At 40.6% G+C, this 14,509-nt stretch overlaps 1 protein-coding gene across 11 annotated transcripts in view; it reads right to left on the reverse strand.

The window, feature by feature from the left end:
* Positions 1 to 14,509, reverse strand: part of macf1a (microtubule actin crosslinking factor 1a) — a 419,348-nt gene that overhangs the window by 132,897 nt on the left and 271,942 nt on the right. For all 11 annotated transcript variants that reach the window (XM_078423295.1, XM_078423293.1, XM_078423294.1 and 8 more), the window contains 7 exons: positions 12,780 to 12,929; positions 10,124 to 10,357; positions 8,447 to 8,695; positions 6,311 to 6,539; positions 5,417 to 5,733; positions 3,987 to 4,163; positions 1,390 to 1,513 (listed from right to left, as the gene is read on the reverse strand). In XM_078423295.1, coding sequence (XP_078279421.1) covers positions 1,390 to 1,513; positions 3,987 to 4,163; positions 5,417 to 5,733; positions 6,311 to 6,539; positions 8,447 to 8,695; positions 10,124 to 10,357; positions 12,780 to 12,929 — 1,480 coding nt within the window. The remainder of the gene's footprint in view (positions 1 to 1,389; positions 1,514 to 3,986; positions 4,164 to 5,416; positions 5,734 to 6,310; positions 6,540 to 8,446; positions 8,696 to 10,123; positions 10,358 to 12,779; positions 12,930 to 14,509) is intronic.

The raw sequence follows: 14,509 nt of genomic DNA on the forward strand, positions 1-14,509 counted from the left end.
GCTGTCTGACCCGCTGAGTTACTCCAGCTTTTTGTGTCTATCTTCAATCCAATACAATTAGACTATTCAGTTCTGTGCAACATTTCTTATAGGACCCACTTTTACTTCAACCCTTTTTTCCCATCAAGAAGTGGAGCAGGTGGAGTGAAGGGAGGGGGAGCAGCAAAAAACATAAAGAGTATTCTGCTCAGTGGGACAGGCTCTGATAACAGCTGCGAAAGTTCTCAGCAGAAGCCTGGTCGCAGCGGCCTACTCTGCACTGTTGGGGGGTGCTCGGTTGCGTGTCTCTGAGCCGCACTCCCAGCAGAGCATGAAAAATCACCTCTCATTGTGGGCCTTTGTGCCGTTAGTCACAAATACTTCCCTGACTGCATCACTGCCAGATGTTCAAACTTGCCACATTCCCGTTGCATAACATTAAAGCATTTGTCCATTGCCACTTACTTTACCATGATACATTTGTAGAACTGATATACAAGATAAATGTACTCTTCAGGAAAAATAGCAAAAATATTAGTCAACTTGGAACTTAGAAAACAAAAAAAATGTAGAAAGTAGAATAGTTAACAGAGCATCTGGAAAAAGAAAAGCAACAGTAAAATTTCAATTTTTCCCTCATACATTCCATCTCCTGACTGAATTCGATATTCCCAGTCTGTTTTCTTGATTAGTTTCAGATTCCCAGTATATTTATATTTTTTCTATTATTTGCAAAGTGTCAGATTTACAATTAATCTCATTAGCATTGGATGAACAGCTTCAGTCAAGGCACAACTAGAGCCTAATTAGATGCTTCAATAACTTAATGTCAGTGTACCGCTGTGGTTCCCTTCAGGAATTCCCAATTGGTGCTATTTTTATTTTCAGTTCTCCAAATAAGGCAAGATTGACCCAACAATTCTAAACCATAGGTTACTGCTCATGCAATAGTTTCATATGACCTAACACATAAACTATGTGCCACTTTGGCAGAAACATCATACAATACACATTTTACAATACTTTTGGGATGTCTGAATCACTACCATCAATTTAGTGAAGAAAGGCCATTTCTCAAGTATTATTGAACTTTGAAAACTTATTTTTATTTGAAACATTTCAGTCGCCATCCTTTTGTGGATGATAATTGTATTTACCTGAAAGGTTTCATTGCTGTCATCAAATGATAGTAGATTTATGATCTGCTATGTGAAGATGACTCAAGATTTGAAGCCTGAATTATAAATTACTATTAATATTGTAGAAAGATTTAGAGAGGTTGGTGGATCACCAATATTATTTATATATATATATAGAAGATGTATGATTTACTGAGAAGCAGCATTATTTTCTATTTGTTTTAATTACAGAACCACATTTTGGAGTAAACAGCTAGTATTGAAATGGTACCTGTCGTTTGTTGAATTTGATCTTGGTTTGGAACAAGGTCATCATCCATGGACATTAAGGAGTTTGCTGCTTTTTGTAACTTTTCTACACTGACCTCATGTTCAGCTAGGTCTCCCTGAAGCACCTGTAAATGCAAAATTATACAATAACTCATTCATACTTAAATTAATCCTTCTTTCTGTAAAAGGACCACTTAGCTCAACTGATGGCGTGGTGGATTTTGATATCGCCCTGGTGCGTTACGGAGATATACAGATTGGAATAAAGATGCTGTAAAAACACCGCAGTAACCCCCAACATAACAGCCTGCTTTGGGGAGAGTGTTGCTTGAATTATCAAGGACCATGTCACCACAGGAAGACTGGATGAAGACAGAATATTGGAAGGCTGGGTCAGTTTTCACGTCCCCCACCTTTTTGCACATTTACTCAAGAATTGCCATTCCGACAAATAATCTCAGGTTGATTGTGGATGAGTAACTATACCTGGCGGTTCTTAGGTTTATTAAAATATGACACAGATAAAAGAAAGAATATACCCTTTCCCAGTATATTTTTTACAATTATCTGCTAATTTGGCCTGGCAGTAAACATGTTGAAAGAAAAAGTATCTCACAGCTTTAACATGTCACCAGATCAAAAATCTACATTGATCATTATGAATGTTTGTAAGTATTTAACATATCTGATGCGTGAGCATCCCCTGTTGTTGTTGAGCTCACTATCCTTAGCTAGTCTTCATGAGATTTCAGTCCCTAACTGGCCCTATAAACAACAAAGTAAGCCAAATATCAATAGCCAATAATTGCCAAGATGCAAGAAAATATTTAAAAACGATTAGAGTTTGCATCGCATGCAAAACATGAAGCTTAGATTTAAAACACAGCAAGATTTGTACAATAATGCCATAGTCGTCATTTGGCTCTTCAGCACCAAGTCCAAACATTTGACTGCAATAGGTTGCGTACCACGTTAACTGTTTACTGCTCCTGTTCCTTTACTCCAAAAGTTCCCAACAACCTATCCTGGATCTCTCACATTCATCAAGTATGTACCAAAACAGAAGGAGAACTGCTGGAGGAACTCAGCATCGGTGGACGGAAATAGAAAGTCAGCGTTTTGCGTCTACGCCCTTCATATGGACCAAAGGAGTAGAGGAGAGAAAACCTCTACCTCTGGGGGTAGGACACGAGCTAGGTGGATATAGATGAGATGGGGTTGATTCAAAGATACACACAAAATGCTGGTTTGTAACTCAGCAGGGCAGGCAGCATCTCTGGAGAGGATTGGGTGACATTTCGGATCAAGACACTTCTTCAGACTGATCATCTGTAGAAGGGTCTCGACCCAAACGTCATCCCTTCCTTTTCTCCAGAGATGCTGCCTGTCCTGCTGAGTTATAAACCAGCATGTTGTGCCTATCTTCGATTTAAACCAGCATCTGCAGTTCTTTCCTACACAGATGGGGTTGATTGGCAGGTTAGTCAGATTTTTTATATTGACCATCTCCCCTCTACTCTTGTCATCCAGATCCCAAAAGCTGTCTGTCTATTTCCTTCCTGACCTGCTGGGTTCCTCCATCAGCTCTTTTGTTTGCTCCAGTTTCCAGCACCTAGTCTCTTGTGCCTTGATCAAATGGGTGATGCTCTCAATACTCCCGGCCACGTAAGTAACACTAACTTCTACATTGACACTGACAGCACACAGCTTTAACCTCATCATCATGAAACCCTAACTCATTTACTGTAACTCCAAGGTCAGGCTGCTTCTCTGACTGAACGAGCAGCAATACTCTCCAATATCGTGAAATCTGAAGCCACTGATTTGTCTTTCTGTTGCAAATTCCATGTGCATTACTACCAACTCCATATTTGTTTGAATTAAACTAAACTTTTTGTAATCTTGCAAACAAATCGGACCTCAAATTGAGTCCAAAATCACAACTTTCTGCCACCTTACCTCATGTTTTGCAGCAACCTTTATTATCTCTGGATCTGATTAGTCCAACAGCTCTTTGTTGGCCTCCCTTGTTCTACTATTGTAAATTTGAGGTAATCCAGAATTCAGCTACCATTGCCCCCAGTCACTGAGTCTCGGTTGAATGTCCATGCAGGTAACCCAAAGACTGGGAAGCTCGTAAAAACAAGGTTAAAAATATACACATTGTAATTGCGGAGCAGTTCAGCCTCCCAGAAGCAAATTGCTGCAGGTTCGTTGGCAGGCTTCCATTAAAACAAAAAAAGACAAAGTGCTGCAGTAACTTAGCAGGCCAGGCAGCATCTCTGAAGAACATGGGTCGGAACCCTTCTTCAGACTCTTCAGTTGAAGAGATGCTGCCTGATCCACTGGGTAACTCCAGCACGTTGTGTTGTTTTTGTAAACCAGCATCTGCAGTTCCTTGTTTCTTCATTGAAACAAAATGGAACTAAATTTAATGTGGCTCAGCATACTATTCCAAATATCAAACTTAAAAAACTTCCATCTGGCCTCAATTCCCATTGTTGCATTTTAACATTATTTCAAGACATTCACATTTCTACTTATAATTCAGAAAAAGTAAAATTATGCAGCAATTTATAGAAAAACAACTTTGATTACCTTGATTTCTGCAAGGTGTTTCTGCAAGCTTTCTGGATCAGAAGAAATAGTTTCCAACAGAAGCCTATCTTCAGTTGCCTCCGAGTTCTCTAGCCATGAATTCAGCTCACTGGCAATGTCATGGAAATGTTGATATTTCTCCGACATATTGGCTAGATGAGTGCCAAGTTTATTGCACTGTTAACCAAACAAATAAATAATTACATGGATTTTTAAAACCTTCAATTTTGGTGAAATGCTGCCAAGTATTGAGTGAGTGTTCAACCTCTCCAAAATGGTTCACGCAATATATTACTGGTCCATTGCTAATTGTTAAAGACCATCGAGAATTGGATGCTGCCTGCATCATTTTTTTGAGAACCGTAGATGAAAAGGCAACATTCAACGCACACCAAAGTTAAAAGCAAAGGATTCAATTATAATGATTCAGAACCATTTGATCTCCGCTGGCTTTAGGAATTATATTGTGTAAGAAGGAACTGCAGTTGCTGTTTTAAACGGAAGATAGACACAAAAAGCTGGAGTAACTCAGCGGGACAAGCAGCATCTCCGAAAAGAAGGAATGGGTGATGTTTCGGGTCGTGTCTGAAAAAGTGTCTCGATACGAAATGTCACCCATTCCTTCTCTCCAGTGATGCTGCTTGTTCCGCTGAGTTTCTCCAGCTTTTTGTCTCTATCTTTTAGGAATTGTATTCATTCCAATAAACCGCTGAATACAACCCGGCAGTATGAATATTGATTTCCCGAACTGCAAGTAACCCTTGCATCCCCTCTCTCTCCGTCCCTCCCCCACCTAAGTCGTTGTACTAGTTTCATTGACATCCAGTTAAGTTTCACTGTCTGCATAACTCGTTATCACTTAGCCCACAACCAACAATTGACTATTGTGGGCTCCACCTTTCCTGATCATTGTTACTTTTTGCATACCTTTCATTCATCTGCTCTGTATTTCTCTATATCACCGTCTATATCTTGTTTCCCTTTCCCCTGACTCTCAGTCTGAAGAAGGGTCTTGGCCCAAAACTTCACCTATTCTTTTTGTTCCAGAGATGATGCCTGACCCGCTGAGTTACTCCAGCTTTTTGTGTCTGTCAGGAACATTATTACTGTTTTCTCTAAAAGAAATTAGACCACTTGTATTATCTCACGATTAATCCTTGCAATGGTCTCTGTTTAATCAAAGGGTGTTGGGCCAGTAAGGGAGATGCTTAATGCTTTGAACACCTGAGAATGGTTACAGGTCATTACCAGTATTACTCAGCTGAACTGTCACAGGTTATCACACTTCCTCTTACATGACTAAAATGTACATAATTCTGTTAGTCTTTCTCCATGCATATGAATGTACTGAGCATAAGTATAATTGAAAATTTCAAATACAATGCATGACTTCAAATGCCATTATATTAAGAAAATGAAAGAAGTCATACTTTTGAATGAAGTGTGCTATAGCGATTTTTGGCATCTTCTAAGTTTGCCTTCACCAGTGTGCTGGTTATAGATGGGTCGATTGGGGTCTTAAAATCTTCATTTGCATTAGCTTCTGCAAAGACATCTGCCGCATCCACGACCTTTTGCCCAGAAATAGTGATATATCTTAGATCTCCTTTGTGAGAAATAACATCTTCAGAGAAACCCTTCTGCTTCTGCAATTTGACTTGTAATGAATCGGAGTCCATTTCACCTGCTTTTATCTCTTCTAGTTCACGCTCAGACTGAATTAGCCAGGCCTCAAATTCACCATGATCTAATAAAAGAAATTAAGATGGTTATCAAATATTGAAGATGGTTGCCACTAAATGCTTTGGAGCCCCAGAAATTAGTCAGAAAATGTCCCAAATCACTTAGACTTTTCTGGCGGTACAGTGGCACAGCGGTAGAGTTGCCGCCTTATAGCGCCAGAGACCCGAGGTCGTTCCTCACTACAAGTGCTGTCTGTATGGAGTTTGTACATTCTCCCTGTGACCACGTGGGTTTTTCCAGGTGCTCAGGTTTCCTGCTACATTCCAAACATGTGCAGCTTTGTATGTTAACTGGCTTCTGTAAATTGCCCCTACTGCTAGGATGCGAAACTGAGATAACATAGAACTAGTGAGAATTGGGGAAATCATTCGTCGGCGTGGACTCAGTCGGCCAAAGGGCCTGTTTCCGCGCTGTATCTCTGAACTAAACTAAACTATCTGGCAAGAATTATGAAAGTTAATTTCCAGATTATGTTATTTAAACCACATGCAGCTTTCTGTCATCTTAGTTATAATTCTTCTCAATTGTCAGTAAATATACTTGAATTAAAGTGTGGAAAACAAATGAATTCTTTAACTTACCTTTCTGAAATTTCTGGAGTTCTTCCTGCAAAGCGTGAACATGTTTCAGCTGAGAGTCTGCATGCAACAGCGCTGTCTCATACTGTTCCTTCAAATCGTTCAAGTTACTCTGCAGTTGTTTTCTCTCTTCTGGTGGAAGATTATGGCCATGCTTATCCAGAAAGGACTGAGCTGACTGTGTCGCCAATACAAAAGCTTGTTGCTGTGATAGTAACATTTCATGATGTTCCTAAAAAAAAGTCAAAGTGTACTTGGTTCATTTACATTGCTGTTAGATACGGTGGGGCAGAGGTAGAGTTGCTGCCTTGCAGTGCCTGTGACCCGGGTTCGATCCTGACTACAGGTGCTGTTTGTATGGAGTTTGGCCGTTCTCCCTGTGACTGCGTGGGTTTTCTCCGGGTGCTCTGGTTTCCTCCCACATTCCAAAAACATAAATAAGCTTTTGGTAAAATTGTAAAATTGACCCTAGTGTGTAGAATAGTGCTAGCGAATGGGGATCGCTGGTCGGTGCGGACTCAGTGGGCCGAAGGGCCTGTTTCTGCCCTGTATCTCTAAAGAAAACTAAACTAAACTGATAATATCTTGAGCATTTAGTTTCAATTTGATCAGCTGGGCAAGTTGGCAGAGGAATGGCAAATGGAGTTCATTGCAGATAAATGCGAGGCATTGCATTTTGGAAAATCAAACAAGGGAAGGACCATCACAGCGAATGGCAGGACCCTGGCAAGGGTTATGGAGCAGAGGGACCTAGGAGTGCACAAGTAAATAGTTCCTTCAAAGTGGCGTCACAGGTAGATAGGGTGGTTAAGGCAGCTTTTGGCACATTGACCTTCATCAGTCAAGGTACTAAGTATAGTAGTTGGGATGTTATGTTACTGCTGTACAAGGCGCTGGTGAGGTATCCTTTGGAGTATTGCGTTCAGTTTTGGCCACTCTGCTTATAAGAAAGAGTTTTTTAAGCTTGAAAGAGTGCAGAGAAGATTTACGAGGGTGTTGCCAGGACTGGAGGGCTTGAGCTATAGTCAGGTTGGGCAAGCTGGGACTTTATTCCTTGGAGTGGCAGGAGGATGAGAAGTGATCTTATAGAGGCGTATAAGATTATGAGGGGCTTACATAGAGTAGATGCAGAGAGTATTTTACCCAGAGTAGAGGAATCAAGAACTAGAAGACATAGGTTTAAGGTGAGAGGGGAAAGATTAAATAAGAATTTGAGGGGCAATCTTCTTAACAAGAGGGTATATGGAATGAGCTGCCAGAGGTGGTAGTTGAGGCAGATACCATAACAGCATTTAAAAAACATTTGGACAGATACATGGATAGGAAAGATTGAGAGAGATATGGACCAAACACTGGCAGGTGGGACTAGTGGAGATGGGGCAGCTTGGTTGACATGCGCAAAATGGGCTGAAGGGACTGTTTCCGTACTGCATGACTCCCTGACTTTAATTTAGTATAAATACAATAAAAATAAGACATCAAGTTTCCTGATACACAAAAAAATCAGTATACAGAAAAACACATCGCACATACACATTGCAAATCTGCTTCTAATTGAAATTTTGTAATCTTAAATAGTACTATCATAATAATGACCTAATCAATTACTTTTATCATGTTGGGATTAGGTGATGTCCATGTCCTCCAGTGTTAGAATCTTCTACCCCGGGAAAAAAGACTGAGCATTCACTTTGTTCATTCCCCTCATGGTCTTGGACATCTCAATATGGTCTCCCATCTGCTTCCTTACTCCAAAGAAAAATGCTGCAGCCGATCCAATCTCTCCCCATAACTCAAGTCCACAACCTCGCAAATCTTTCTGCATCTGTTCCAACTTAATGGCATCCTTCCTATAACTGGCCACAAGAGTGGTCTCATCGATGACTGTACAACTGCTTCATGATGGCCCAACTTTTGAACACAATACCCTTCCTATTTGACATTGATGTCAAAACAACAGAACAGAGATTTTATTTTATTTGTGATTGTAATTGTTCGAACATGCACTTGTCTAAAGTATTGATATTTTTCAACATTTTGGGAGCATTTTATCATTCTCTCATTATTTTAGGGAAATCTTCCAGATTGAGGATGACTAAATTAGATGAGTTGAAGCTGACTATTCATAAGTGTTCATACCTTCAATGCCTGTTGTTGCTGGTTCAGGTTTCTACCCTTCCCAGCCAGAGTATCCATTACATCGTCCTGGTCACGCGGCTGTAAACCATTTCCTAATGCATCAATTTCATCTTCGCCGAGATGGTGTCTGTCCTCCCGAGACCTCGTGTGAGGGACATATGTGGCTGTCTGCTGCCCCACGGATGACAGCCACTCCAACAGACCATCGATCTTAACCTTATTTTCTTCAAGTTCCTCTTCTGCTTTTGCCTGCAATCACAAAATTCTGTTGGCTCAAAGATATAATTTTCATAGAAGTTCTGATGTTTTACAAAGTTTAGGTAGAATTTAACCATTTTCCAGTCGTCTTTGGGAAATCCTCAAGATTGACGATGAATAAGTCAGATGAGTTGAAGAAGCTTTTCAATAGATTCTGTGCCCATGGCAGACCATTTCAGCTGACCATATACAGGGATAAACACGTGGACGTGGCCAGCGTTGGTCCAATGGGAGGGGAGTAGTAAACAATGAAGATGAGACACACCAACACTCTCTACCAAACATACATGACAAATATCTGATCTTGCCCCTCTCTCTTCCTCAGCTCCCTCTCCACGCCCTGTCTTTCTCCATCTCTCTTTCCTGGTCCACCTCCTTCTCAGCTCCCACCTACTTTGCTCATGTTTCCTCTCAGCTGCTTTCTTTCCATCTTGATTTTCCCTTGCTCTCTATCTCGACCCCCGGCCCCCAAATCTCCATCTCCTGTTCAACTATCCCAGTGTAAAGTTATTTCACCACCATTATTTACTCTCTTCTGGTTTTCTCCCTCATTGCCAACAACTCTTCCAACCAACCCCCACCAGCCTTGTTGTCCATAGGTTCTGGCGTACCCATAACCTTGTGTCCCTCCCCCAGAAGATGTTAGGAAAATCTTCAGTCTTATGATCTATTTTGGTGATAGCTCTATTGCTCAGGATCCCACTGCACAGTGGCTATTTCCACAACTCGGCCATCCCGAGTTAAAAGCCAAGCTCAAGTGAACTTTCAGTTGCACAATCCATTATCAATGCTCTCATTACTACACATGGCACAAGGCGCGTTGGCATCTGTCATTCTGCAACAACTAACTTGTACAGGAAAGTTATTTTAGAACAAGAACAATAACAAAACTTTTATGCACTTATTGACTGTATTTGCATAATTCCCTGGATTACTATTTCTAAACGGTATTGGCATCATCAAATTACCATTTCCCGTGCAACTAGAAAAAACAGGAAGTTAGATACATTTGCGGCTCCTTCACCTTTGTTTTATAACACTGTTTGAGCATTGATTAGTATAAAACCGCTCTTGCATTACAGTACAGTATACCCCAAGTTAAAGGAGGCATTGCCTTCCTAGAAAAGTCTGCAATTACAATGTTTTGAAATAGGAACCCTTGACAAAAACCACCAAAATTTGTTGTTATTTTTGCATTTTGTGTTTGTTTAGCTACTTTTCAGCACAAATTCCACAGGAGCAAAATGTTTTCTGTATCTTAAACGTTTTGGTAGTCACCTGTAAAGTCCATAAGGGGGAATTTTTGATACCCCATGTGCGGTTACATGGCGATACAATCTACCATCATAATGTGTGTGGGGGGGGGGGGGGGACTGTATGGACTTTCAATACTTCTATGGATTTTCTGTTGGGTATTACCTTTTCTGTTTCTTGCTGGACAGCTTTCGTTAAGGCACTGTCTACTTGTTTCTGAAGTTTCTCGGCACTTTGACTCAAGACTTTGTGCTGAGCCTTAACTTCCAATAATTTTGTTTCAACTTTTGCCAATTCTTCAGTCCCTAGTTTTCCCTCGTTCTCCTGTAATAAGTGTTCTGTGGCCTTGATCACGTCCTCCATAGCAGCAGCGCGTGATTGCATGTCTTTTTGTAATGCCTAAGAGGGAACATAACAGAAAAAATAATTTAATAGCCCTATTGTGAAAGAAGGCACACAAAACAACACTGGCAATATACGTACATGTACCTCATGCCCAAATCAAATCAAATTCCTGTAGCCCCCCCCTACAATCAGTCTGAAGAAGGGTCTCAACCTGAAACGTCGCTTAACCATGTTCTCCAGAGATGCTGCCTGACCTGCTGAGATATTCCAGAACTTTATGTCTTTTTTTCCATAAGCCAGCATCTGCAGTTCCTTATTTCTACAAATTCCTGTAGCCTTGTTTTAGGCACACTTTATTTTAAGCGGAAGATTAAGCCCACAATTATAGAGGGTTTTACCCAAGTAAACTTGCCCATTCTATTTTGGTTGTTGACTCACTGAGGATACAGTGAGCCTGGTATAAGTACTAAAGTCATCCACTTCTCAACTGTACTTCTTATTACTGCACGGTTGAGAAGTAACTGATATTTATGTCCATGACCAAAGCAGTTCATGGTCAACCAACTGCTGTTTCTTTCTTAACATACGGAGCGGATTGATGAGGAAATCCAGAAAACCGTAAGATATTTCCCATCTGCTATTCTGTTTTGATGGAAGCCAGCTATTATCCTGAATTGAGAAGTGGAAAATATCTTTTGTGATATCAGTTATTTCTTCTGCTAAATACCTCAATGACATTAGTGACGATACTGAATTTAATTTAAACCATCAAACTGGAGATCTAAAAGATATTTTAAGAACAACGTTTCGGTGATATTAAATTTCACTGATGCGGAGTTCCAAAAATGATGGTTCGTCTCGTAAAAATTATTTAGCGAAAAGACCAAATATAGGCTTTATTGCACAGAAACTTAACAAAAAACTTGGTGTTGGAAAATTAATTATCCCTGCTTCATCTAAAGTTTTAAGTCATCAATGTCATGTATTAATTACAAAGGCCATATGGAATTATTTTACCGTTCGAGAAAGCTAAAAAAACAATTGAAATCGATGTTTTTATGTGCTTTCCTTCATAAATAATACCGATAAAAACAGATGATCACTTATTTCCTGAACTGCAGCTTCTTCATGGTACATCATGAACACACTGCTACATTTATACCTCAATCTCATGCTCTTCACGAGCTTCCTCTGTCTATGAAACCATTCTCTAGCTTCAAGTATTTAACACAGCTTTCCCTTAAATATACCAACGTTAACTCCCATGCATCTGGCAGCAGTTTATCCAGTTTCCGGATCAACCATGTCACCTAATCCCATCTCCCAAATATTATTGCATTTGGTCTTAACGCTCTGCTCATCCTTCCAATTTCTCAGCCAGCTGGAATCCAGGGTGGGCTGTTCCCCAACTGTACTGGCTGGAGACTGTAGTGTGCAGCTGCTGTTCCAAGTCGAAGCACATTTAGATAAAGTATCCACTTAGCTACTGACCCACTTTCAGTTAAGGAATCTCCTGGAGTCATATTATGTAAATAGTAAATAATAAGTGCAATAAGTCTTGCAATGTATTTCAATGGAGCTGCTCCCCTTCATTGGAACAGAACAATACAGAAAAGAAGGTATCACAAAATGCTGGAGTAACTCAGCAGGTCAGGCAGCATCTTGGAGAGAAGGAATGGGTGACGTTTCGGGTCGAGAACCTTCTTCAGACTGATGTGATACAGAATAGATGCTTCAGCACACAATGTTTGTGTCCAAAATGATGACGAGTTAAACTAATCTCCTCTGCCTGCACGTCATCTATAGTCCTCCATTCCCTCGATATCCATGTCCCCCTCATAAACGCCACTATTGTATCTGCTTCCATCACCTCCCCTGGAGGCACCCACCATTTTGTAAAACTAGATCTCATTTAAACTTTGCTCCTCTCACAAAGCTAAGCCCTCTAGGCTTTGATATTCCAATCCTGGGACAAAGGTTCTCTGCCTTTCATAAGTTTTTATACTTCTATCAGGTCTCTCCTCAGCCTTAGACCTTCAGAGAAAACAATCCACGTTTGTCCAACCTTCCTTATACCCAATACCCTCCAATCCCGGCAGCATTCTGGTGAACCTCTTCTTGGCCCTCTCCAAAGCCTCGACATCTTTCCTGTAGTGCGGTGACCAGAACTAACTGAACAATGAAAGGCTTGGATAGAGCAAAAGTGGAGAGGATGTTTCCACTAGTGGGAGTGTCTAGGACCAGAGGGCCTACACTCAGAATAAAAGGATGTTCCTTTAGAAAGGAGATGAGGAGGAATGGGAGGGATATAGGCCAAACACAGGCAGGTGGGTCTACTATATTTGGGGCACGTTGGTCGGCATGGGAATGTTGGGCCGAAGGGCCTTTCCCCACATTATACGACTAAATCTGATGGTAAAAAAACAGTGAGTCAAGGCAAAAGCTAGTCCATTATTATAAAAGTGCCTTCACAAACCTGAATCGCACTCTGCTGCTCATGAAGAGCTGGTAAGTCACACTCGCTAACTGCCACCTGGTGACTGGCCACCATGTTAGCTGTCTGAGCCAGCCATGTACCAAGCTCATCCAGTTTCTGCGTGCATTCCTCCTGTTGTTCCTGTCGCGTCTGCAACAAAACTAGAATGTACATTCCTTCTTTCCATTTATATGCTGCTAATTCACATAACTGGCATTTTGAAATACAACTTAATGATGTCTCTAGATCATCTCTGGCTGGGTGGACACAATAGATCCATGCAGATTTTTTTTTCATTAGCCAATAAAACTTAAATTTTATTGATTAAACCCAACCCAAAAACAATTGTCATGCACATGTTGTTGTGCAATTGGCCTTTAAATCATCTGAACATGTTTGAGGTCCACAATAGTATAACTTTAGTTTCACAAATAAATAGTAATTGATTTGAAATATTTAAGTTCTGAATGAGATTTGGAAAGCTAAGCTTGAGAGATAATAATCTGAGATCTATAAAACTGGATGGATTCAAACTGGTTGATTAAATTTTAATTCACATGATTTCATGGCAGATGAAAGAAAATTGATGGGTGATGTTAGAATGCGCTGCGATATGTAGATAAAATGTTTACACTACACACTCAGAATTTTGTGAACATTTGTCTGAGCAATTTTCAGAGAGCTGCTTGGAATTAAATCGCAGTCGCAAGCAAATAGTCCTCATCTCCAGCCTTTAGATGGACTACAGATATCACATTATGAATTAGTACAATTGAGCAAGATGTGTCACAAATATACAGGGAAGCCACTGTGTGGAGATTTCACAGAAATACATTATAGAAGCAGTGAAGAATCAGCTGTTATAGACGACAATGACAAGAACTATTAGCATGTGGTCTTATGGTTAAAAACCACAGTTAACACTTCAATGACCATTTTCAGATCCACTGCAAAGCATTATCTTCATTATGTGAGCCGTGGCGGTTAACGGAACAATAGTATCTGGAAAAAGCAAGGCAAAACAGATTACACGATTGACTCAAAGAACATTGGTTAGAGGGTTACTGAAAGCATTGCAACTGAACAAGACAGAGAAATAATCCACAGTCATTTTAGACATCACACTTATACACAATACACACATGGCTGAGGCTACCGACTGGCATTAGATTAAAGGAAAATTGAAGATTCTTGGAGCAGCTTTACGAAGAAGCCAAGTAGAAGGCAAGTTGGACCATTGATGTGCGTTCATACCATGGACGGAAATTACATGGAATCTCTTAAAGAGCTTGGTATGTCAGCTGTTTTGCCCAGTTTACATTAAACTGTACTAGAATCGGCAAGCACACTGCCAATCAACGTTTATATCAGCTGAATACAGTTCAACACATTTTCTTTCAAACAGCCAATACATCCAAGTTCATTTATTTCTAATTTAATTCAGTTATTATACAAATCTATCTACAGGACCCCTGTGAGTGTGAAGGGTGCACGGAAACCCACTCTTGGTGGGTGGCAAAGGAAAGGGGGAACCCGCTCCCCAGTGAGCTGACCCGGAAGCTGGAAACAGAGTCCCATCTAGTGCTCAGAAAGAGCTGCAGATACTGGGTTATACCAAAGATAGACACAAAATGCTGGAGTAACTCAGCGGGACAGGCAGCATCTCTGGATAGGAATGGGTGACATTTTGGGTTAAGACTCATCTTCAGAAGTAGGGTCTCGACCCGAAA

Source organism: Rhinoraja longicauda, chromosome 27 (assembly GCF_053455715.1).
Source record: "Rhinoraja longicauda isolate Sanriku21f chromosome 27, sRhiLon1.1, whole genome shotgun sequence".
NCBI lineage: Eukaryota > Metazoa > Chordata > Chondrichthyes > Rajiformes > Arhynchobatidae > Rhinoraja > Rhinoraja longicauda.